At 37.3% G+C, this 22500-nt stretch overlaps 2 protein-coding genes across 3 annotated transcripts in view; both read right to left on the bottom strand.

Moving 5' to 3' along the window:
- The window catches only part of LOC106551985 (alpha-1-antitrypsin), a 10474-nt gene extending 7348 nt beyond the window's left edge, over window positions 1-3126 (bottom strand). Inside the window, exons 1-2 of one of the 2 annotated variants that reach the window (XM_087725959.1) lie at window positions 3047-3126; window positions 1141-1824 (exon numbers count right to left, since the gene is read on the bottom strand). In XM_087725959.1, coding sequence (XP_087582085.1) covers window positions 1141-1804 — 664 coding nt within the window. In that variant the 5' untranslated portion in view covers window positions 1805-1824; window positions 3047-3126. Of the gene's footprint in view, window positions 1-1140; window positions 2014-3046 lie in introns of those variants that run through there. The other variant, XM_087725968.1, reaches the window with a different exon arrangement.
- A 4058-nt stretch (window positions 3127-7184) lies between these two features.
- LOC106551983 (alpha-1-antitrypsin) lies at window positions 7185-13112 on the bottom strand. Its single transcript, XM_014070160.2, has 4 exons — window positions 12356-13112; window positions 10128-10398; window positions 8566-8713; window positions 7185-7539 (listed from the first exon to the last, which is right to left on the bottom strand). Exons 1-4 carry the CDS (start codon window positions 13017-13019, stop codon window positions 7348-7350), a joined length of 1275 nt encoding a protein of 424 aa, XP_013925635.2. The 5' UTR covers window positions 13020-13112; the 3' UTR covers window positions 7185-7347.
- Between the last annotated feature and the right edge of the window lie 9388 nt (window positions 13113-22500).

The following is a 22500-nucleotide window of genomic DNA, read 5'->3' on the forward strand; positions in this document are numbered from 1 at the left end:
GCATTGATTGCTAAACTTCCCCCCGCAACTGTTGTAATTTTGAATGATCTCTAAATGAGGCAGTCAGAAAGAGAAAATTACCTGTACCCAAAATCTCCTATTCCATAACTTGAAATTACATAGAAGATTATTTTTCTAAGGCAGTATATGATGCTGTAACATTGGGGTTTAACATCCCGCTAACTGGGACTAAACTAAAGGGATTTCTGTAAAACATTCAGAGACCTACCTAATATGCAAAGATACATAGGTTTTTAAGTTTAAAGGTTTTTTTTTAACTGTCTAATAAGAACCAATGTGATTACAGCTTGAGAAAGCAAGTGAATTTATAAAAAATCAGCTCATGTGTGCCTGGGGGCTGAGAGGGTAGAGTGGGTGTGATGGGGCGGGGTAGCTAGAATCTAGAAGTCAGCGACAATGTATATCTCTAATAGGTAAATGTAGAGTTGGAAGTGTGTTATGCAAACTTCATATACGTACAATTTTCAAATACAGAAATAAATAGAGGCAGTAAATAATGGGAAAATGATATTCAAGCTTCTGAAAACTTTAAGAAATTAGAATTGGAGGTGGAGGGAAGTGAGGGAAGAAAATGATACAAGAAAATAAAATTATAGATTGATAACTATTGAATTCCCTCTTTAAGGGAGATGGAAGATTCAGAAATGTGGGAGTTGAGAGAGAGAAGAGAGAGAATGAGTGAGAGAGAGAGATGAAAGATGATATAGATCATGGATGACAAACTCACAGCATCCCGCTGCTGTCACATGACATATTGTGACATTTTTCTCCTTTGCGGAGCTGGGATGGGTGTGGCCTGCATGTAATGCATCCAGCCCAAGGGCTGCCAGTTGGACACTCCTGAATGATAGACAGGCAGACACATCGAGCTAGATGAATCAGAAAATGTTCAGGAAAAGGAAAACAGTATTCTTTTCTCCATCCAGATACTTGAATTTCATTCCTACATTTCTATAAAATGCTCAGTACAAGACTGACAACATACTAATAGTATGTTGTCCAGCAGAAGAAAGCTTCCCCATTCCTGTAGCTTACCATTGCATGTCTCCTCTTACAGAATGACTGAAAAGACGTAAAAGAAAGGTGAATCCATTTATAAATAACTGTTCTTCTACCTACCTTTGAAGAAGATGTAATTCACAAGGACCATCACAGTGGCTGGCTCTAGATGTTCAATGGCAAGAGGTATTTTCCCATGAGTTTTGTTTCTCACATAGTCATTGATCTGCTTTTTAACCAGCCTAGGAACGCTGAAATCAATAGAGAGTCCCTCAGCTTCATAAAAGGTTTTGGCATCTTCCAAAAATGTAGCCAAAAATCTCAAGGATTCGTCAATGAACAGGGTATTGCCAATGTTCAGCTGGACTTTACTGCTTGGATGGCTAAGTTCATGGGTGAGCTGTTGGAATGCTTCATGTATCTCTCTCTCTTCAATTTCTGAGATATTAAAAGCAAGTGTTTTGTGAATCTGATTCTTGGTTTCTGATTTGGCACCTAATGTCAAGAGTGCAAAAGCTGTTGAGATGCTGAAGGGAGAGAAGAAAATATTTTTGGCAGCTGCATCTGAAGCAATTTCTTGGTAGAATTTGAATGCAAATTCAGAATTACTGGAAACTATCTTATGATAGTTTGGGTACTTCTGCCCTTCTTCTGCCAAAGGAAGTTCATGATGTTTGTGTGGATTTTTATCTTTGTGGACATGGTCGGGATTGGGATATTCTGAAAATTGATGGCAACAGACTTGAAGACTAATCAGTAACAAGAAATTAATGATGGAATTCATTGTACATCTGCTAATAGTCCCTAAAGAAGAAATGCATAGGAATTCTGTAAGAATGGTAGATTATGCCCTATAGCTATATATTTACTGTACATAGCATAATTAATTTAGCTGTACTAAAAGTAGTATAAGAAGAAATTTTAGAAGTTAATTTCCCAAATTTGTATGCGTGTGCAGGCACACATGCAAATACATACATATACACACACACACACACTGTATACAATGATGCTTTCAGCATTTTAATAGCAATGGTTTCAAAAAACAAAACAAAACAAAGAATTACATTGTTCTAAATATTTTAAATAATTTGCACATTTTATCATTTTCTCTAAAACAATAAGGTATATTCCTGACCAGATGGTTAGGTTATTATAACAGTTTAAAATCCTAAAGGCTCATTTTATATTTATCTGGTAGTTTATGAGGCTTCTAATCCTCATCTTTCAGGAACTTTAATAATGACTACATTTCTTAAGGCTACTAGCAAATTGTATTCCAGCACTTCCCCCCATATGGCATCTCTACGGGGGGAAAATGTCTACTGAACTACTAGGAAATTCTGCTTTTTCTCTTATAAGAGAGGGGGAAAGAAAATCTGCCATGAGCTTGCTATTAATTTAAGCAATCTGAAAAACTCCTTTGATTTGTCAGAAGCCAGCATTAAACACTTGTGCGGGAAGTCTGCAGTGATAGCCTATCTTTCTGTGTAGGAGAAAATTGAATAGTTCTGGCTCAAGATTGAATAGTGCTGCATTGGCATCAGGTTCTCCCAAACTCACTTTTTTGGGGGAAATTTCTCGCTTTCTATTGGATAAGAAGTATTGTGCTGGGAGTAGGTGACATGAGTGTCAGGCAACTGTGCTTTTCCAAGATAATACAATTGAATTTTATCTGTATTCTGAATCTCATGAGAAAATATATCTCCTTCTGATTAACGTTGCTTACATGCATTTCCACTCATGCAATGTGATGATCTCTGTTTTCTTTTCTTGAGACTTGATAACCTATTCCTAAGTGCTATGCAGGATACATGCAACCTTCTGAATTATATTTTAAGGGCATTTATGCGGCTGCAGGAAGGAGAGGGGGTAAATTTGTTCTCCATCCTGTAAACAGAAATCATTAGCCTGGCAGGAAAGTTAATTAGTTGTCACCTAGGGTTTTTAATCCACAGCAGGAAGCAGACATTTTGCAGGAAGCGTTAATAAACTAAAACACAGGAAAATTGCATATGGTACTTACAATTCTCCGAAAGTATGTTATGGTACTCTGCTGAATTACAAACATCTTTGAAATTTATATACAACTCTGGAAGTTAGTATTCATTATTAATCATTAAACAGAGTAAATAGGGATTAGCAAAGGGAGTCTAAATGCAAAATGTGTTGCAATCTATTTACAGCTTAGCTGACCTTTGCAAAATATTATCACCAACCAATAAGGGGCTAGGAATTAAGTAAATGGGAAGAGTTCCCAGTCTCGGTAATCTCAAACTATTCATTCAATGTTGTTTAATTTTATTCCTTCTAAACCAATGAAATATTGGAAAATAATTTTATAAAGGGACCCAGGACTCTGTCCATCTGTCTATCAGCAAGCAAGCTCTCCAAAACTAGACTTGTTCCCTTCTGAAGGGCTCTACACTTCAAATTCTGTTTATAAAGATCAATTCTGCTGTTTGCAATTTGTGACATGTTATTCCTTTTATCTTCTGAATTCTTTGTTCCATAATATGCAGTGATTATATCTAGTCATAATACTACTGAAGTGAGCTGATAAGATGCTGCTTTAATTCACTTCACTAATCCTAACAATCAAAATATATTTACTTGCTTTATCAAAGTCAAAGAGCAAAAAAAATCTATTTTTTAATTTTTTTATTGTTTTAATTAAACAAAAACACAAAAAAGGATCATCTTTCGTTACATCATGTAGAAAGCATGTCGATTGGTTACAAATACATTTCGTGCATTTCGTCCACAATCCTTACATATACTTCATTCAAATTGAATTGTACATTTTAAATCAAAAAAGAAAATGAATGTATTTTACTATCCCTGTACCACAATTCTCATTTAGATTACCATTATTTAAACATGTTTTTGTCTAGAATCATTTGTATTTAAAAATACAACCACCTACTGGCATTCATTTGCAGTTTCAATAAATCTCCAATAACATTACACTTTTATGACATATTCTGAAACAAATTCAGTTAAGTGAAATATCTAAGCATCCCCCCCCATAACACACTTATATGTATCATTAAATATTACCCATTAACATTTCTTTGTTATTATTGTAGTTGACTAAAGATTATTTACTGTTTATCTCACCTCTCCTCTCCACAGGCCCACACAAGATTATACCTTTATAACCATCTTTAAACAAAGATTTATTAATAAGATTTATAGGCCTTTTCCCTTAGTTCCAAATTAGTTAATTACATGTTAACAAAATAAACATTAAAAATCTAAAATAATCTAAGAGATGTTAACATTTCTACTTAATAATCACCAAAAGTTTACATTAGCATTTCCTTATTTATATCACATCTCCTCTCTTCTGACTCAAATTATTTATATCTTCATAACAAGATCTAAACAAAAATGTATAAGATTTGTACATTTTTTTGCCAGATCCCAAATTACAATTTATGGCCTGGTTGTTTATCCTAATTAAGGTTATCATTTCACTATTGGTATCATAGTAAATTATATGTTAACGAATAAATGTTCAATGATAATCTGGAACAGTCTACAAAGTACTAAAATCTCTACTTATTAATCATTAATAATTAGCTAGGTTTTCCCTCCCTCCACTAGCATTCTTAACCAGTGTCTTTCCAGTAACAAAATGGTCTTTTCTCTCTCACCAGCTGTTGTGTCAATTCTCTTTTCAAGACCTTTTCAGGATTTAAGGCTGCGCACTTTGTAGCTTAAAAGATCTCTCATGTAATTTCGTTGCCCTTGAATTGTTATTAATGTAAGCTTAACTTTGGTTGTCAAGCTTATTTCTGGATAGAATTATCTTATTAACTCCATCTTTTTTGCTCTTTCTTTTTCTCCTGCATCTTGGAGTTTGGGATGAAGCACCAGATTATCAAAGTCACTTTTCCAGCTTCCCTTCTTTCTGCCTTCACTCACATTTACTCCATTAATAAGTTCATCTAATGTCTTATCTTTGTTTTCTGTATTTTCATTCGCTTCTTTAATTTCTGGTGCTCCAACCCCATCATCTAAAAAAGTTTTAGTTTAAGAGAAAAAAATTAAAGTAGTAAAAAGAAATAGAGGAAAAAAGATCAGTCCATTCACCTCAAGCGGAAAAACAGGAAAGATTGCAATCACTTCAATCCACAGAACATCATTACAGGCAAGAGCAAAAAACTTTCTAAGGCAGTCTAATAGGGATTAAATTCGCCAGTTTGTTCTTACTTAAGGGACTAATTTAGCTTAAGAAAAAAGTTTCTTAGGGCAATCTTCTAAAAGAAAAAAAAACCTTACCAGATGGAACTCTTTCACTTCTCTTTCTTTACGGAGCCGTCTCCAACTATGTCAGCCTGGGGGCTTCCTGTTTGCCGCCGGTTGAAAGCGCTTCCCTTGGATCGATCAGGGACTTTGCAGTGTCCCTGCGACCAGCAAGGTCTTGTCTTCCCAGTCACCATCTCTTCGGGATGGTTTAGGTCCTGCCGGACTGTCCAGGGGCAAAAGTGTCATCAGCAGACTCAGACTGTCAAGTCCGCACGATGTAACGTTGAAATGTTGGCTCCTTAAAAAAAACTATTTTTGTTGCTTCCTTCTGTTACATCCACATCTACATCACAGGGTTTGAAAAATGTTCTTTCCAATGAGAATGATTTAACCGAATTTCCAGAAGGTCTTTTTAAAAAGAAAATAAAAAATGGCTAAAAATACTCTATTTTTGGCAGTTTTGCAAAAACTGTCAACTTTGCACTCAATTTGTGAACTATTAGAAAGCAGTAGGAGAATGAAATTTTATATTCAAAAACCTTGTGCTGCTAAGGTATTATGCACAAACTTTCATGTTTCTCATACCTTTCCTTCCAGAGATATAAGAAGCCAAACTTTTACCCTTTTTTCGCAACACAGTCCGGACTGAACCGGCAGAAACTCATCTCTGTGTTATTCCATTCTATCAAAATAAATGCTGGCTATTTTGAAGATCAGCAATAGTGCAGGAGTAGATTTGGGAGAGATTTTTGTAGTGAAAGATTAAAAAAAAAAACACAATACCTTGAGATCAATTTGTTGGGAAGAGATTATGGGATATTTGAAAGAGTGGTTTCTGAACTATTCCTCAAAAGTAACTCTATTGTAGCATGGAAAAAAGCAATAAATATAGACTAGCACCATCTGGTGTTCTCAGCTAAAAATGTTTATAAAACTTGATCCATATTGGGAAAATGAAATATGGAAATATTTATATCAGTGGCTCTCAACCTGTGGCCTGTCACAATGTTGATGTAGAGCAGTGATAGCAAACCTTTTAGACACTGAATGGAGCCTGGAGCCTGGGCATGGCTTAGCTTAACTGTCCTGTGAGAGTTCGTTTGTTTTTGCTTGAGTCTACTTACTACTTCTTCTTCTCTCTACCAAGTTGCAAGAGCTGCATGGGTATTGAATACATGCATCATGTTTTATATATTTTATATATTTTTATATAAAAAAGTTTCTTCTATATAATGAATTCTGCTGAATTATTTGCTTGTGTGCTGGCTGGATCACTACAAACTCTGACAGGTTAATGGGCCCAGAACACACCCAGCCAGTCCAAGCACACAGTAAGACTGAACTGTAATCAAGCTGAGGGGCAGCCTATGTTATAAGAAAAAGAGAACAAGGCTGAGAAGGCTTGCAGGATGGTTGTTGATTTCAAGGAGAGCTCTCTGCATCGATCGGGACAGAAGAACTATATTATTTGGATTGCAAAAATGGAATTCTTCTTGAAGGCTAAGGAGCTCTGGGATATTGCTATTAATCCACCCCAGGGGCCATTAGCAACTGCAGATCAATGGCAGCATTATAAGGCACTGGCCTACCTCATTTTAAGTTTGGAAGAAGAACAATTCTTGAATGTAGCTGATTTAAAAACTGCAAAGGAGGTTTGGCTAAAATTGAGAAGTGTGCAGGTGAGTGTGTCAGCATGCAATGTTGTATAATTATCAAGATAATTGTAAAAGGCCTGGCTGCTACCAGCAGACAGTGTGGAGAAACATTTGCTGCACGTACAGACTCTGTTTATTGAATTAGAACAGCATGGAATGAAGATTCCTGAATCTCAGAAGGTGTTGTTGGTGTTAAATAGTCTTGATAAAACACGGGACATTGTTTCAGCCATTTTTTAATGCAAACCTGAACAGGAATTACATATGGAAGCTTTTAAAGCCTGTTTGATTTCTGAAGAAAACAAATGTGATTTTAGAAGAAGCCACGAGGAGAAAGCACTGTGAAGTGGTATATAAATCTAAGTGCTATTGATATTGCTTTTTAATATGTGCCATTAATAGCCAGGTGCATTCTGACCTATTTCTCAGCAGGATTAATAATTGTTGCTATGAATATTATACTTTGAGTCTTTTGTTCTTGAATTATTAATATGAAGGGGCTGTTATATTTTATTACAATAGGTGCAGACAGGGGCACTATGTCCATGGAAGTGGCAGCTGAAGCTTCTGTTCCTTTCTCATCAATCATTATCACAGCTTTATGAATGGCCTAGAGAAAAAATACAGGAAGAGAAAGATCATATCATTTTGTTTTTAGACGAATATAAATCTATTTTAAATTGTTATTTCCAGAATTCTAAAGCGATTTTAAAGAATACAAATGAATGAATGGGGAAGGTCTAAAAAAAAAACCCACCCTTTTTGAGTTGCAGAAACACCATCTCCCCATTCACCCAATTCTTGTTTTATTTCATAACCAAAGAGATGATCCCACTTATATCGAATTTTCTTCAGTCTTTCAGAGAAGATATTTAGAAGAAACAGGGCTTCATAGGAAAAGTAAAGCAGAAAGTAGGTACACATCCAAACTATAATCGTCCCTTGGTAAGTATATATTTCCTGAATATATTTATCCATCATTTTTCTATACTCAAAAGTGATGTATGCTTTTAAAAAGTGCATTAAAAGTGCAGTTTTAAACATAAAATACCAAAATGCTACACTTATGCATTTTGAAATACATTATAATAAAATATTTGCATACCAACTTACAGTAGTCAAATAAACAAACACAGTTGTTCTTAACAGGAAATAATGTCACCTTTACTAAAGTATAATTCCTAAGATGATTTTGAGCAGTTATCATGTTTCAATTGATATAAAATAGCAATGCAGGTATACACAGGTATATCAGGTATATCAGAGATGGTATTCAGCAGGTTCTGACCAGTTCTGGAGAACTGGTACCAGAAATTTTGCATAGTTTGGAGAACCAGTAAATAGCACTTCTGGCTGGCCCCGCTCCATCTATTCTCTGCCTCCCGAGTCCCAGCTGATTAGGAGGAAATGGGGATTTTGCAGTAACCTTCCCCTGGAGAGGGGAGGGAATGGAGATTTTACAGTATCCTTCCCCTGCCACACCCACCAAGCCATGCCCACCAAGCTGCACCCACCAAACCATGCCACGCCCTCCAAGCCACACCCACAGAACCAGTAGTAAAAAAATTTTTAATTCCACCACTAAGGTATATCTATCTAATGCCTCTTACAGGAAAAGGGAGAACTTGTATCTTACCTCTGAGAGCCTGTGATGGGGCTGTCCTGTGACTCCGGACAGATCTGCTTTGTCAGTGAATACATCAGCCACACCCAGAGAGTTCATTATATTCTTCAGCTTAATCTCTCCACTTACAAGGCATTTTGGTATATAGACATTTATAGAGCTGCCGAAGAAAGATTTCTGAATTACATTAAGAATGCTGTGCAAACCCATCTTGTCTGATGAAAAAGTGGTGGAATGGACATTCACAAGATTAGGCTACAGTTAGATAGCCTAGATCTTTTAACTACTAAGCTAAAATCTTTGTCCTGGCCTATTTGCGAAAATTTTCATATCATGATTTTCTCTCCCTATGATCATATCAACTGAACAATATCTGTGAACAATATTGGCACAAATAACTGAAAGCTCGATTTCTGTGACATGTCAGAAAATCCATTTGATTTGTTCCTGCCTTACTTAAGAATCCTGCAAGTTGACAAGTTCATCCTTTATTTATAGGTAGTTGCTTTCCTGTTGAAATTAATGCCTATTGTGACCATCTCCCAGCTCAAATTAGTATTCAGTGTAGCTACTTATCATATTATGCTATCATCATCACTGTTACTGAAGAACAGCTGCTGGCTGCAATGTTGCTGAGATGTTATCTTCACAGGCTTACTAAAATGCTACCTTCATGGGACCTTCTGTGAAATTCAAATTTGATAATATGCTGAACAGAAAGCTTTTCAGGCTTCCTAGTGCATTTATAAATAGCTTTGCCACAAGCTTATCGAATGGAAATGCATCCATAGGCTGTGGGTCTTCCTGCCATCTGCCAAAGTCATTCCAACATATCAACACACTTTGGACACCTTTAGCTCTGTCAGATTTTTGGACAAGTTTATTTGTAGAAAACATAAATGTTTTAAGTCAAGCTATGGACAATTTACAAACGTGTTAAGAATGGGAAAAACTTTCAGTGGCCGCCATTTTGACAACATGCCCAAAACATTTTCAGAACTTTTCAAATATAATCACCAGCCCAAAAGAATAGGTGCCCCAATTATTCTAGCTTCAGCAGTTGCATGAACTCAGTAATATGAGTTTTAGTTTGAAGCCTTGTTCATAAGAAGCAATTAGTCTTCTGTTGGGTTATGCCAATCACTGTTTTGTTTTTGTTTCATGTGGTCTGACTCTGTGTTTACTTTGACTTCCCTCCCCCACCTCCCCCCAGAGACAGTGGGAGATCTTTCTTTCAGTGTGTAGGTAGGAAATTTGTGTCCCTTCAGATGTTGCTGAATGACTTTCAGGATATGTCATTAGTGAGCAAGTAGTGTGGAGGGACACCGACAGAGGTGGGTTGCTATATTTTTTTTACTACCAGTTTGGGTGCGCTTGCTTGCACATGACACTTCTGTGCAAACACAGAAGCGTTTGGGTGGGTGGGCGGAGCCTCCCGTCGCTGCTACTACCCGTTTGGCCGATCCAGGCCGAACTGACAGCAACCCACCTCTGGACACAGATTGTATGTCCAAAGATAGTCTTGCTTTTAGAAGCCCATCCCACCATTGCTGTGCTTAATCTATTTTACTTACCTTTTTGAAAGGATACTTTTCCATTTCTGCAAAACTCCATGTGATAAACTGCTGGCCACCCTCTCAAGCTGCCCTTTGTCAGGCAGGATAAAATATGCAGCAGTGTGACCTTCATAGGGCATTTTCAAAATTGTACAGCATTTCTCTTCATCACGTCCAATTTCAAACATGCCCATTTGGAACATCATTGGCACTTTCACAACCGTGTGGGTATTCACATAGAAGTTGTGCTCCACTGTGTACTTTGGATTAAAAGGCTTATTCCATTTAGCTTAAAAAAAAAAGAGATATATTAGTAAGTAATTTTGAACTGTGGGCCATACAATTGTGGAGTTAAGAGAAATTGGTGTGAGAAATTATGGAAGAGAGGGAGGAAATCTTAATTTGGTGTTTACTGACTGGGGAGGTTCTGTGTCCCTTGGATGCTTATTCAACCCTTGTAGAGCTGCAGGGAGAAACTAGTACACCATGAAGGGTTAGTGAATATTGGGGAGGCCAAACTGGCTTGCAAGAAAAATCAAATGAAGAATACAAAAAAGGCAATTTAGTGTAATGACTAAAGCATCAGGCTAGAAAGTCAGAGATTGTGAGGTCTAGTTCCATCTTAGTCATGAAAGGCAGCTGGGTGAGCTTCGGCCAATCACTCTCTCTCAACCCAATTCACCTCACAGAGTTCTTTTTGTGTGGAAAATAGGAAGAGGAAGGTGTATTGCAGAGGTGGGTTGCTGCCAGTTCGGCCCGGATTGGGTGAACCGGTAGTAACAGTGGTGGCAGACTCCGCCCACCCAAAGCTCCCACCCTGGGAGAGCGCCCGAACCGGTAGTAAAAAAGTTAGCAATCCACCTCTGGTGTATTGGATACATTCCCCACCTTGGATTATTTGTACAAATAATAAAGACAGAATATTAAAAAGAATAAATTATTAAATATAGCAAGACAAAATAATCCATGGCCAGTAAACATAAAAGCTGGCAGGTAAGCAGATAACAGCAAGATCTGACAATGGCTAAGAGCCAAAAAGTTGAAGTTGAACAGACAGAGGGGCTAATTCTGGCTACACAAGACTAAGCCAATAAAAATAAATACATGTACAGTCAGAATTAAGAAGGAAGCAGCAGACTGCAATTGTCGCCTCTGCAAAGAAACTGAATAAATAATAGCCACCTGCTTAGCTACTGCAAGAGAATCACACAGACTGACTACAAACAATAGTATGACAAAGTAGTAAAGACTTTGGAATATCTGCAAGAAATATCACTTGCCTACAAGCAAGAACTGGGTCACTTTAGAACTCTGACAGACAAACACCTGCCATACAGCACCCCAGACGTAACAAATGTCAATAAGAAATGCAAAAAAGTCTGGATAGTAGATGAGGCAATACACAGAGCCAGCAGAACAGAAGAGAAAGAAGTGAAGAAAAGAAGGACTAGGGCTGACATGATAGCAGTATTCCAATACTTGAGGGGGGTCAACTTATTTTCCAAAACACCAGAAGGCAAGAGAAGAAACTAATCAAGGAGAGAAGCAACTTGGAATTAAGGAGAAACTTGCTCACAGTGAGGAAAATTAACCAGTGGAGCAGCTTTGCCTTCAGAAGTTGTGGGTGCGTCATCACTGGAGGTTTTTAAGAAAAGACTGCACAGCCACTTGTCTCAAGTGGTATAGGGTCTCCTGCTTTGAGCAGGGGTTGGACTGGAAGACCTCCAAGATCCCTTCCAGCTCAATTCTGATCTGAAGCCAGATATTGCTTTGGAACCTGACTGCCAGAGGAATATAACTTTAGTAACTAAATAGCTTGAATTTATAGTTTCTAAAGATAGATATCAGTGGTACTAATTCCTGTTTCATCCAAACCATGGTAATGTCAGAGTAGAACCTCTGCTGAGCAGAATCAGTTGGCAGAATAAAGGTTTGTGTGGGTAGGAGGAAAGATTGGTAAACAAAAAGGAAAAAAGGCAGAAGATTAAGAAAAAGCAGAACTGCATACAGAATGAACTTCAGCTTGAATACAATTATTATCCTTTCTTCTTTGATGTTATCTAGCAAAGTGAAGAACTGCCAGTGTGGTGCTAGGGATATTGAAGGCAGAGATTGCTTGCATACACCCCTTCCTCCCCACCTCTAGTTTCATAATTCCAATGAATGCCTGCCCAGGCCATAATATAATATGTGATAGGAAATTGAGGTCTGAAAAAAAAGTCCAAAAGCCTGTTAATTTGTTTTACCTTTCATATAAATATAGCTAACTAGCAGAACTTCAGTGATGGGATTGACCTCATCGACAAGCTTAGAAATCTTCCCACGGGTTTTCCTTTTGATGTAGCTGTTGATGTGCTGCTCAGTTGCTGCAGTGTTCTTGAAGTTTTCCCAAAAGATGTCTCCTCCATATAGGTTTTTGAGGCCACTTAAGAACTGCTCTTCAGGATATAGCTGGTTTTGCACAAAGAGACATTTCCCGATTTCCATCTGGTGTCCAACCCCTCCATTATTTAGCATGCATGTGAGATCACGGAAGCCTTCATGTATCATCCTCTCGGGGATCTCTGATGGCCTAAAATCAAGTCCTTTCAAAATCTGATCTAAAGTGTTATCCTTTGCACCCAAAGCCAGCATTGCAAAGGCAGAGGAGATGCATAAGGGAGAGAAGACAGCATTGCTCTTGCTTCTGCCACCTTGATGGCTCTCACTGGAGGAGACCTCCCTGAAGAGCTTGAAGGCAAAGTCAGAATTACTGTCAACTAATACTTGTATTGGTGTCCGGGCATCTCTTGGGTTAGGTTCATACTGGTAACTGTCACAATTATTCTCGTTAGGATGGATAGAAATTTGAGGGTAAGAATTGTCAGCAAGGATTCCAGCAATAAACAACAAGAGAAAGATGGTTTTCATTTTCCTCCTCTAAGAAATTGTGAAAAAGAAAATGCATTTGTTCATTTAGCAGATTATTTTTGATTTGATTCATTTAAAAGACAATTCAATTAAACTCTGGTATGTTATAGGCATAAATAAATATTGCATACAATACCACCAGTTCTTAGCTACAATGCCATACTAGTTCCCACCAGCAGATGCCACTATTTCTCAACATAAATCACTATTTCTCAAATGAAAATATCAGTTGAATTTAATGATATAGTTAAACTGGCAATATTTACCCTAGTCTCATTCGTTAAAGTTCCACGCTGATCACAGAGAAATAACTATTACTATATTATATCCAATCTTATTTATTTCTATCTCTTTACTACTTTCAGCATCTTTCTCTAGATTCTTGTCTTCAGAATGAGTATTTATAGCACAACCATCCTTTAGGCATTGTTCTAACTCCTTAGTTCTAGGTTGGTGCAAATGTTTCTTATATTGCCCCACATATTTGTCCATCTGCTTCTTATATTTGTGTGGAGTCCTTGGTGTTTCGGAGATTGTTATTTGCTTGCAGACATTTCATTACCCAAATTAGATAGCATCATTAGTACTAGTGAGTATGCAGTTTGCTTCCTTTTTACATACAGTGGCTTGCAATGTTGTTGTTGTTGTGGCTTTATATTTTGTATCTTTATTATATTTTTATCACCCATGGGCAAAATAACTCTTCTTTCTCTTTTTTAATGTTTGAAAGCAATTATCCATAACAGCTATATATTTTCCCAGTATTAGAGATCATGTCTTTTATCAGAGCCATAGTGGTGCAAAGGTTAGAATGCAGTATTGCAGGCTAATTCTGCCAACTGTCAGCAGTTTGATCCTGACAGGTTCAAGCCTTCAAGCCTTCCGAGGTCAGTAAAATGAGGACCCAGATTGTTGGAGGCAATAGGCTGACTCTGTAAACCACTTAGAGTAAAGCACTGTGAAGCAGTGTATAATACTAAATGCTATTGGTCATTATGCTAGTATCAACATTTCTGGGTGAGTACAGGATGTTGTTGAGCTCATGTGTTGCCAAGGGTTGGTGTTATTGAGGTCACATATTGTATTTGAATTTCACCAAGGAAGCAGATCAGAGGTGGGTTCCTACTAGTTCGGACTGGTTCGGCCAAACCGGTAGTAACTTGGCGGCCTGGGTCACTGGAACCGGCAGCGACCCAGGCCTACCATGCCCTTGAAACGGTTCTCTCGGCAGTGCTGTAGGCAATTCCATCTCCTTTTTGCCTTCTGCGCGTGCAATTTTTGTTGCACTGCGCATGCTGCACAGCCAGAACCCACCCCTGAATCAGATTATAAACTAGTTAGGACTGATCTGGTCTGATCTAGCATGCTACTTCTTATATACACCATGTCTATCCTTGAAATTCTTTTATCAATTTGAGACATTCTTAATTTTCATATATTTCATGCATATGAAATGATTTCATATATTTTATGCTTATAGAAAAACTAAGGTGGATTACTCGGGATAGTAATTTACAGTGTACCCTATTTCTACATAACTGCTATCGGTAGTTGTAATTTTATGTAATTCTGCAGGAGTCCTTCCTTATTCATAGTTGTAGAATAGTTTTCGTCTGAATTTTTTGTTTTGGGTTTGTCAGTCAACCTGTACAGTCCTTCTCCTGGTAATACAGAAATCTTTTTTTTTTTTTGCCAATTTCTTATTCTCAAATAATCTTTCTCTTGCTCTCTAACTTCACCTTCAGATATTTTAGTTGCTTGAATTGCTATCACTGCTTACATTCCGTATTATTTATATCTAAATTGTATTATTTATATCTTTTGAAGAAACACATTAGAATTGTTTACGAATGGTACAATTCCAACAAAATATTGGTATCGTTTAGATGAAAAGGTGTTTTTTTTTTCTAGGAGGACGCTTAGGACTAGATTCCCCAAAGAACTGTGATGTTTTAATTTGAAATCTCTCCAAGAAAACCTCGCTGTAGTTTTGTTTGATAGCTGTAGTTATCAAACAAAGCTACAATCAGCTAAGCAGGTGATATATTTATTTTTTTGCATTTATTTTTTACACTTTTACTACATATTAAAAGGTAGTTTGAGCGAGGTCTTCTGTCATTTTATTGATTTATTATTAATGTATGTATGTATGTATGTATGTATGTATGTATGTATGTATGTATGTAATGCCTTTGATTCAATCTTGACTTGAGGTAACCATGGCTAAGTCCCTGCAGTTTTCTTGACAACTTCTTCCTATGGCTTTGTCTCATAGTGTTTAGCTTAGTACCTGTAACCACACAGTACATCAAGCTGCCTTTCTAACAGTAATAATATATGTAGTTACTTATTGCATTTGACAACTTTTTCCTTGGAAGTTCAAGGCTGAATATAAAATTGTCTCCCTTCATTTTATCCCTACCATAAAATTACAACTAGTAGTAATATAGAAATAGGGTAGATTGTAATACTTTCCCAAGTCATCCATGTTAGTTTTTGCAAGCTCAGTTCAACATTTTATCTACTTTAACAAAATACATAATGAAAGAAAAAAGATTTTAACAATAGCATCAGTGCAATAAATGCTCACTTAGAAGGGAGTGGCAAGAGGAAGGGAGGATTTTTTTTTAAAAAAAGAACATTTTTATTTTCTGGTAAATAGATAAAGCAACAGTAACAGTACTTTAGGGGGCGGGACAGGATTATATGCTTCCAATCTTATTGTATATACTGCCCAGAATCCCCCAATCTTGACACTACCACTAAATTTCAAAATACTTAAGGATACCATGTAATGTATAGATAAGCTGACATTATATACATACATATACATATACATATACATATACATATACATACACATACACATACACATACACATACACATACACATACACATACACATACACATACACATACACATAGACATAAATTTTTAGTTAGCAACAGCTTACTTAATAGCAAATGTAACAAAAATGGTATTTGCCAAGAGAACTGTACTTACTGTATGGCTTTGTTCTCTCTGTATCTGTTCCTTCTTTGATTTCTTTGAACCCTGGAATGAAGTGTAGAATCTCCAATTATTGGCCAGCTAGGTCCTCTGACTCATAAGTGGAAGGGTAACTAGTTCAGCTTATGCTGTATGTACATGTGACTTTATTTTTATTCTCTATCTCGCCACCCATGGATATATGTATATGTATATTTATATACATGCACAGTCTCTCTCTCTCTCTCTCTCTCTCTCTCTCTCTCTCTCTCTCTCTCTCTCTCTCTCTCTCTCCCTCCCTCCCTCCCTCCCTCCCTCCCTCTCTCTCTCTCTCATTTGGGAACACATTTTCATCAGTTGAAACCCTTGTGAATGCAGGAAATCTTGTTAGCCAAATGGGTGACGTATATATGTAATAAATCAATCAATATGTAACTAAACAATACACACCTCAATCTTTTTAGTTATTTCAAACAAAAGGTGAGATTACTTTCTGATCTCCTTGTTTCACAGTATCTAAATTGTTAGTTGATCAGATCAGATAAATACACACCACATACACACTATACATACATTTATGGCTGTTGGAAAGTTGTTGTATGATCCTCTCATCACCTGACATCTTGGAAAGATTTAGACAAGTTTTTATGATGCATCCAAAATTAAAGCCTGCAAAAATGCATTGAGAATGTTACTTTTTTACAAATAGAAATATTTAAGAACTTGCACTCTTATTAACAGTCAGGTTACCCATTTCAAAAATTTGAAAACTGACTAAAGAAACAGAGTTGCTGAAGAAAGGAACCAAAATGTTATGACAGGTGGCACCAGGTTATAATTTGTAGTTCTGGGAACTTTGGAGCGAAGATTTCATTCCATGAAATAGAAAGCTTTCCCTTTAAGCATGCCAAACCCAAGGGAATCTCATTATTATGCCTTCCCACAGAAGCTGTTATTTCGCCTCAGAGCTCTATGGTAATTAAACACGGAGGCAACAGCTTTTGACAAGCCCAGTGGTGGTAAGTTATCATTTGGAAGAGGTGTGTTTTCTCTAAAGAGACGCTAATCCCTAGCATAGGGAGGAACTCTGTGCTTTGAGTGTAATGCATGCAAGTCATTCCACAGGATCCAGAGGTGGTGTTCAGCCAGTTCTTTTTTTTTTTCAAAAAGTTTTTTATTTTTCATTTTCATAAAATATAATTGCATGTATACTATTACATAGCCAACATCGTATTGTATTAGTAAATGTTTGTATCAATTCATCCACTCCCCAAAAGAAAAAGGGGGGGGGAAACAGTTATTAGCTCTTCTGCTCTCCATACACTATATTTGTGCATCAGGGGTGGGTTGCTCCTGGTTTGCACCGGTACACGAGAAGGGGTTCGTCAAATTTACTGTACATTTTAGAACCCTTTCATCCAGTGGGACAGTACCAGAATGTTCACTCCCCCCACCCGTCCAGTCGCCACTCGCTCATTCACTCCTCCTGCCCGTCCACACCATACTTTTTTGTTATTTTTTACTTTTGTGGCAAACCTTTCTTCATTGTGAGCCTTGACTTTCCTCAGTTCATCTTTACAGGCTTGGGCAATTTGCTGATATTCTGCCCCTCTTTCCACTTATATCTTTTTTGTCTTTCAATTTCTCAGAGAGTTCTTTATGCAGCCATGCTGGTTTCTTTTGGGAGCTGTTATTTTTCTTCTTCATTGGTATTGTGTTAGACTGGGCTTTTATAATCTCATTTTTCAAAATTTCCCAAGTTTGAGTTGTTTTCCCCTTGAGGATTCTCATCCATGGAATCCTTCCCAAACTCTCTCTAAGTTTATTGAAATTAGCTCTCTTAAAGTTCAATACTCTAGTTTGACTTTGTTCTACTACTTGTGTTTGCATAATGTTGAATTCCAGTATTGCATGATTGCTTGCCTCCAAGGTTCCTGCAGCTTCAATACCTTCTATCATTTCCTCTCTGTTAGTGAGAATTAAGTCCAATATGGCTGATCCCTTCTCTACCTTTTGGGAAACAAAATTGTCTGCTAGGTTTGTTAGGAACCTGTTGGATCTTCCATTTGCTGCAGTGTTTGTTTCCCAGTTGAGGTCAGGGTAGTTAAAATCCCCATTTACTATTGTGGTGTGCTTCCTACATACCTTAGTTAGCTGACTAGCAAAAAGTTCATCTACTTCCTCTGCTTGGTTGGGTGGCCTGTAGTATAGACCTATAGCAATGTCGTTCTCCCCCTTTAATATTGATCCAAATGCATTCAAGATAGTTCTCATCATTGTTGTGCTCTATTTCTGTAGAGATGTAGTTATTTCTTATATATAGTGCAACTCTACCTCCTCTTTTATTTGGTCTATTTCTTTTAAATAATTTAAATCCTTCTAGCTGTGTGTTCCAATTGTGGTTTCATCCCACCAAGTTTCTCTAATGGCAACAATATCATAACTGCCCTCATTTACTTGAATTTCTAATTGACCCTGTTATGGAATCAATCATAAACCAATCCATTGCCCTCCACTTAAGAGACAAACAACCTGCTCTATAACAAACAATTTGGTTTCAGAAAAAAATGTCCTCTAATCTGCAACACCTACCCTGCAAAAACATATGGACTACACAACTTGACCAAGGCAAAGCAATAGATGCAATTTACAAAGACTTCTGTAAAGCCTTTGGTTCAGTAGTACATGACAAACTACTTCTAAAACTAAAATCTTATGGCACTTCTGGACCCCTGCATAATTGGATAACTGCATTCCTGTCAAACAGGCAACAAGTGATTAAAATAGGGAATGTCCTATCAAATCCTACACCTGTTAACAGTGATGTTCCCCAAGGCAGCATTTTAGGACCAACACTCTTCACACTTTACATAAATAACCTTTGTGATCATATTATAAACAACTGTGGTCTCTATGCTGATGATATAAAACTATTCAATACCACCAACAATACTGCTACTCTTCAGAAAGACCTTGACTATGTGTCAGAATGGTCAAACAATTGGCAACTTCAAATTTCAACCAACACTGTCTTACACATTGGCAAAACAAATCAGAACACAAAATGTAAGCTGGGCAGATACGAACTTGTAAACGACTTTCACCCTCTCAAGGACCTTGGAGCAGAGGTGGGTTCCTACCGGTTTGGCCCTGTTTGGCCGAGTAGGTAGTAACTTGGCCGCCCACGCTCCTGAACCAGTTCTATTGATGGAGCTATAGGCGATGACATCTTGTTGGTTTTTTTGCTTCTGTGCATGTGTGCATAGTGCATATCAAGCACGCATGCAAAGTGTGTCCCTGAGCAAACTGGCAATAAAAGAATTTAGAACCCACCCATGCCTTGGAGTACTCATCTCTAATTATATAAGTGCCAGAGCCCACTGTTAACAACATTGCCAAAAAGGCATTAAGAGTTGTTAACTTAATCCTGTGTAGTTTCTTCTCTGGTAACACTGTACTACTAACCAAAGCATACAAACATTTGCTAGACCAATTATCGAATACAGCTCATCTGTCTGGATTCTGCACTGCATATCAGACATTAACACAATTAAGTGAGTTCAGAGATATTTCATGAGAAGAGTCCTCCACTCCACTGCTCGCAACAGAATACCTTATGCCACCAGACTTGAAGTTTTGGGCCTAGAAAACTACACCGCCTTCAGTCTGACCTAAGCATAACATACATAAAATTATCTACTACAATGTTCTACCTGTAAATGACGACTTCAGCTTCAATCACAACAGTACACGAGCACATAATAGATACAAACGTAAGGTAAACCGTACCAAACTCAATTGCAGAAAATACGACTTCAGCAACAGAGTGGTCAATGCCTGGAATGCTTTACCTGACTCAGTGATTTCTGCCCCAAACCTCCACACCTTTAACCTTAGACTGTCCACTGTTGATCTCACCCCATTTATAAGAAGTCTGTAGGGGGCATACATAAGCGCACCAGTGTGCCTACCGCTCCTGTCCTAACAACCCCATTTATTCATATCCATTTCATATACTCATAATCTTGTATATACTTATATCTATTATCTTACACACGCTTGACAAAACAAACAAATAAATTAAACAAAACCATCTCTGGTATTCTTGTGCAAATGCTTGCTTAGTTAAATAATAGCTTTCTCTTCTCCCTGCCCCTGGTGATTGCATTGTTCAATTATGAGAGGTCCTTTTGTTATGGGAAGAGTCCATTTCTTTCTCAAGCACCTGCATTGGTGATCTTGGCTCTCACTGTCAACGCACAGATTCTCCAGGCTCTCACTGTCCACGCACACATTCTCAACATTCTATTTCCTTCTTCCCTCCCCCAGTTCATTGGCAAGTTGAAAAGCATTAAGGTTTGAAAAAAGCAAAGTGGTTCAATCTTGACATAACTAATTTATCAACTGGAGAGAATTACTTAACAACTGTGGCAAGAAAGGTTGTGCAATGGGGCAAAGCTCATTTAACAAATGTTTCACTTAACAACAGAAATGTTGGGCTCCACTGCGTTCATAAGTCTAGGACCACCTATAATTCTACTCCTTTGGAAAGATGTAGAAAGAATGGATGAATAAAGGGCACGACTGTGCTTTTGAATCTCATACAATCTCGTGCAATCATACCATGTCGCTGCTATTCAAACCTGGGTTTGTTCAGATTTCTGTGCCTGAGTTGCAGAGTATTTGTCCAAGACCTCCAAAAAGATTTCTGAATCATATTTTAAATGTGCAGTGCTACTAGGAAGCAGAGTGGTGATAGCAGAAATAATAATAGTGGTTTGGCATGCATATAAATGGATGAATATGACAAATATGATTATCGATAGCAACATAAGCCAAAAAGTCAAGGATTGACCATAAAGAAATATCAATATGCATTACAAAAAGGGGACTTTTTGTAAAAATTAAAATAAAATCTAAAGCAGCAAATAGGTCAAAATAAAGAGGCAGGACTTTAGAAGAATGGAAGGGGATATATATGTATGCATGCATGCATGTATTATTATAAGTTACCCTATGATGTTGCTGGGGAAATACAGAAGTTGTTGTTTTATAAAAAAGCAAGGACTAGATTTGGCAAAGAGAATAATTCTAAATGGAAAGATTCAAGAATGTCACTTGATTGAATTGGGCATCTATAAAAAATTGAATGAAAAAATTAAAAATAAATTAAAATGTGTTTGTTATTTCTATATTGTGGAAATGAGAAAATGGAACGATATGATTCAACTTGGTCTAGATTTAATAGGTTTAAGGAACACACACACACACACACACACACACACACACACAAACCTAAACACATCTAAATATAGTGCATGCATTCTCCTTTTCATGTTCCTTTTTCTTTTTCACATTTAGTTTATTTTCATCACCACAACGTGGACAATTGCTTTTACTGCATAATCATTACTATATTTTGTTGTTTCACTTGTTTGTTGTACTCTACCAGTAACTAAAATAACTGGGGAGGGGAAAATAGCTATGTAGTTTAGTTTAGTTTAGTTTTATTGAACTTGTTTGCTGCCCTATTCCCCGAGGGGACCCAGGGCGGTAACAAACTAAATAGGGGAAAGGGGAAATGCAAAAAATGAAAAGACAGACAAATACAAACAGATTAAAAACTCATCAACAGCCGCAACAATTCGAGTGGGGCTGGGAACTCATCAGCCCCAGGTCTGCCAGAACAGCCAGGTTTTAATGGCTTTGCGGAAAGCCTGAAGGGTTGCGAGGTCCGGATCTCCACGGGGAGATGTATGGAAAAGTAATTCAGAATGAAGGCTGCCAGGGACCACTGTCCTAGCTCAGGGTTAGAAAAAAGAAATAAAAGTTCTGGCAGGGCTTGGCTTATGACCATAACTGGGATCAGAATTTCCCTTGCTAACTAAGGTGGTTGTTAAGAGAGTTGTGCTAGATTTTATCACTTTTTTGCCATGATTTTTAAGTGAATCTAGTTTTCCCCATTGATTTTGTTGTGGGAAGCCAGCTGGGAAGGTTTCAGATGGCGATCATATGACCCCAGGTATAACTGTATATATTAATTCATGAATTTTTAGTTAGCAACAGCTTACTTAATAGCAAATGTAACAAAAATGGTATTTGCCAAGAGAACTGTATTTACTGTATGACTTTGTTCTCTCTGTATCTGTTTGGTCTTTGCACCCTGGAATGAACTGTAGAATCTCCAATTATTGGCCAGCTAGGTCCTCTGACTCATAAGTGGAAGGGTAACTAGTTCAGCTTATGCTGTATATACATGTGACTTTATTTTTATTCTCCCCCTCCCTCCCCCCTCTCTTTCTCTCTCATATTTGGGAACACATTTTCATCAGCTGAAACCCTTGTGAATGCAGGGAGTTTTGTTAGCCAAATGGGTGACGTATATATGAAATAAATAAATAAATAAATAAATAAATAAATAAATAAATAAATAAATAAATAAATAAATAAATAAATATGTAACTAAACAATACACACTTCAATCTTTTTATT

Source organism: Thamnophis sirtalis, unplaced genomic scaffold (assembly GCF_051295495.1).
Source record: "Thamnophis sirtalis isolate CommonGarterSnake01/CBP01778 unplaced genomic scaffold, rThaSir2_p1.2 scaffold_1, whole genome shotgun sequence".
Taxonomy (NCBI): Eukaryota; Metazoa; Chordata; class Lepidosauria; order Squamata; family Natricidae; genus Thamnophis; species Thamnophis sirtalis.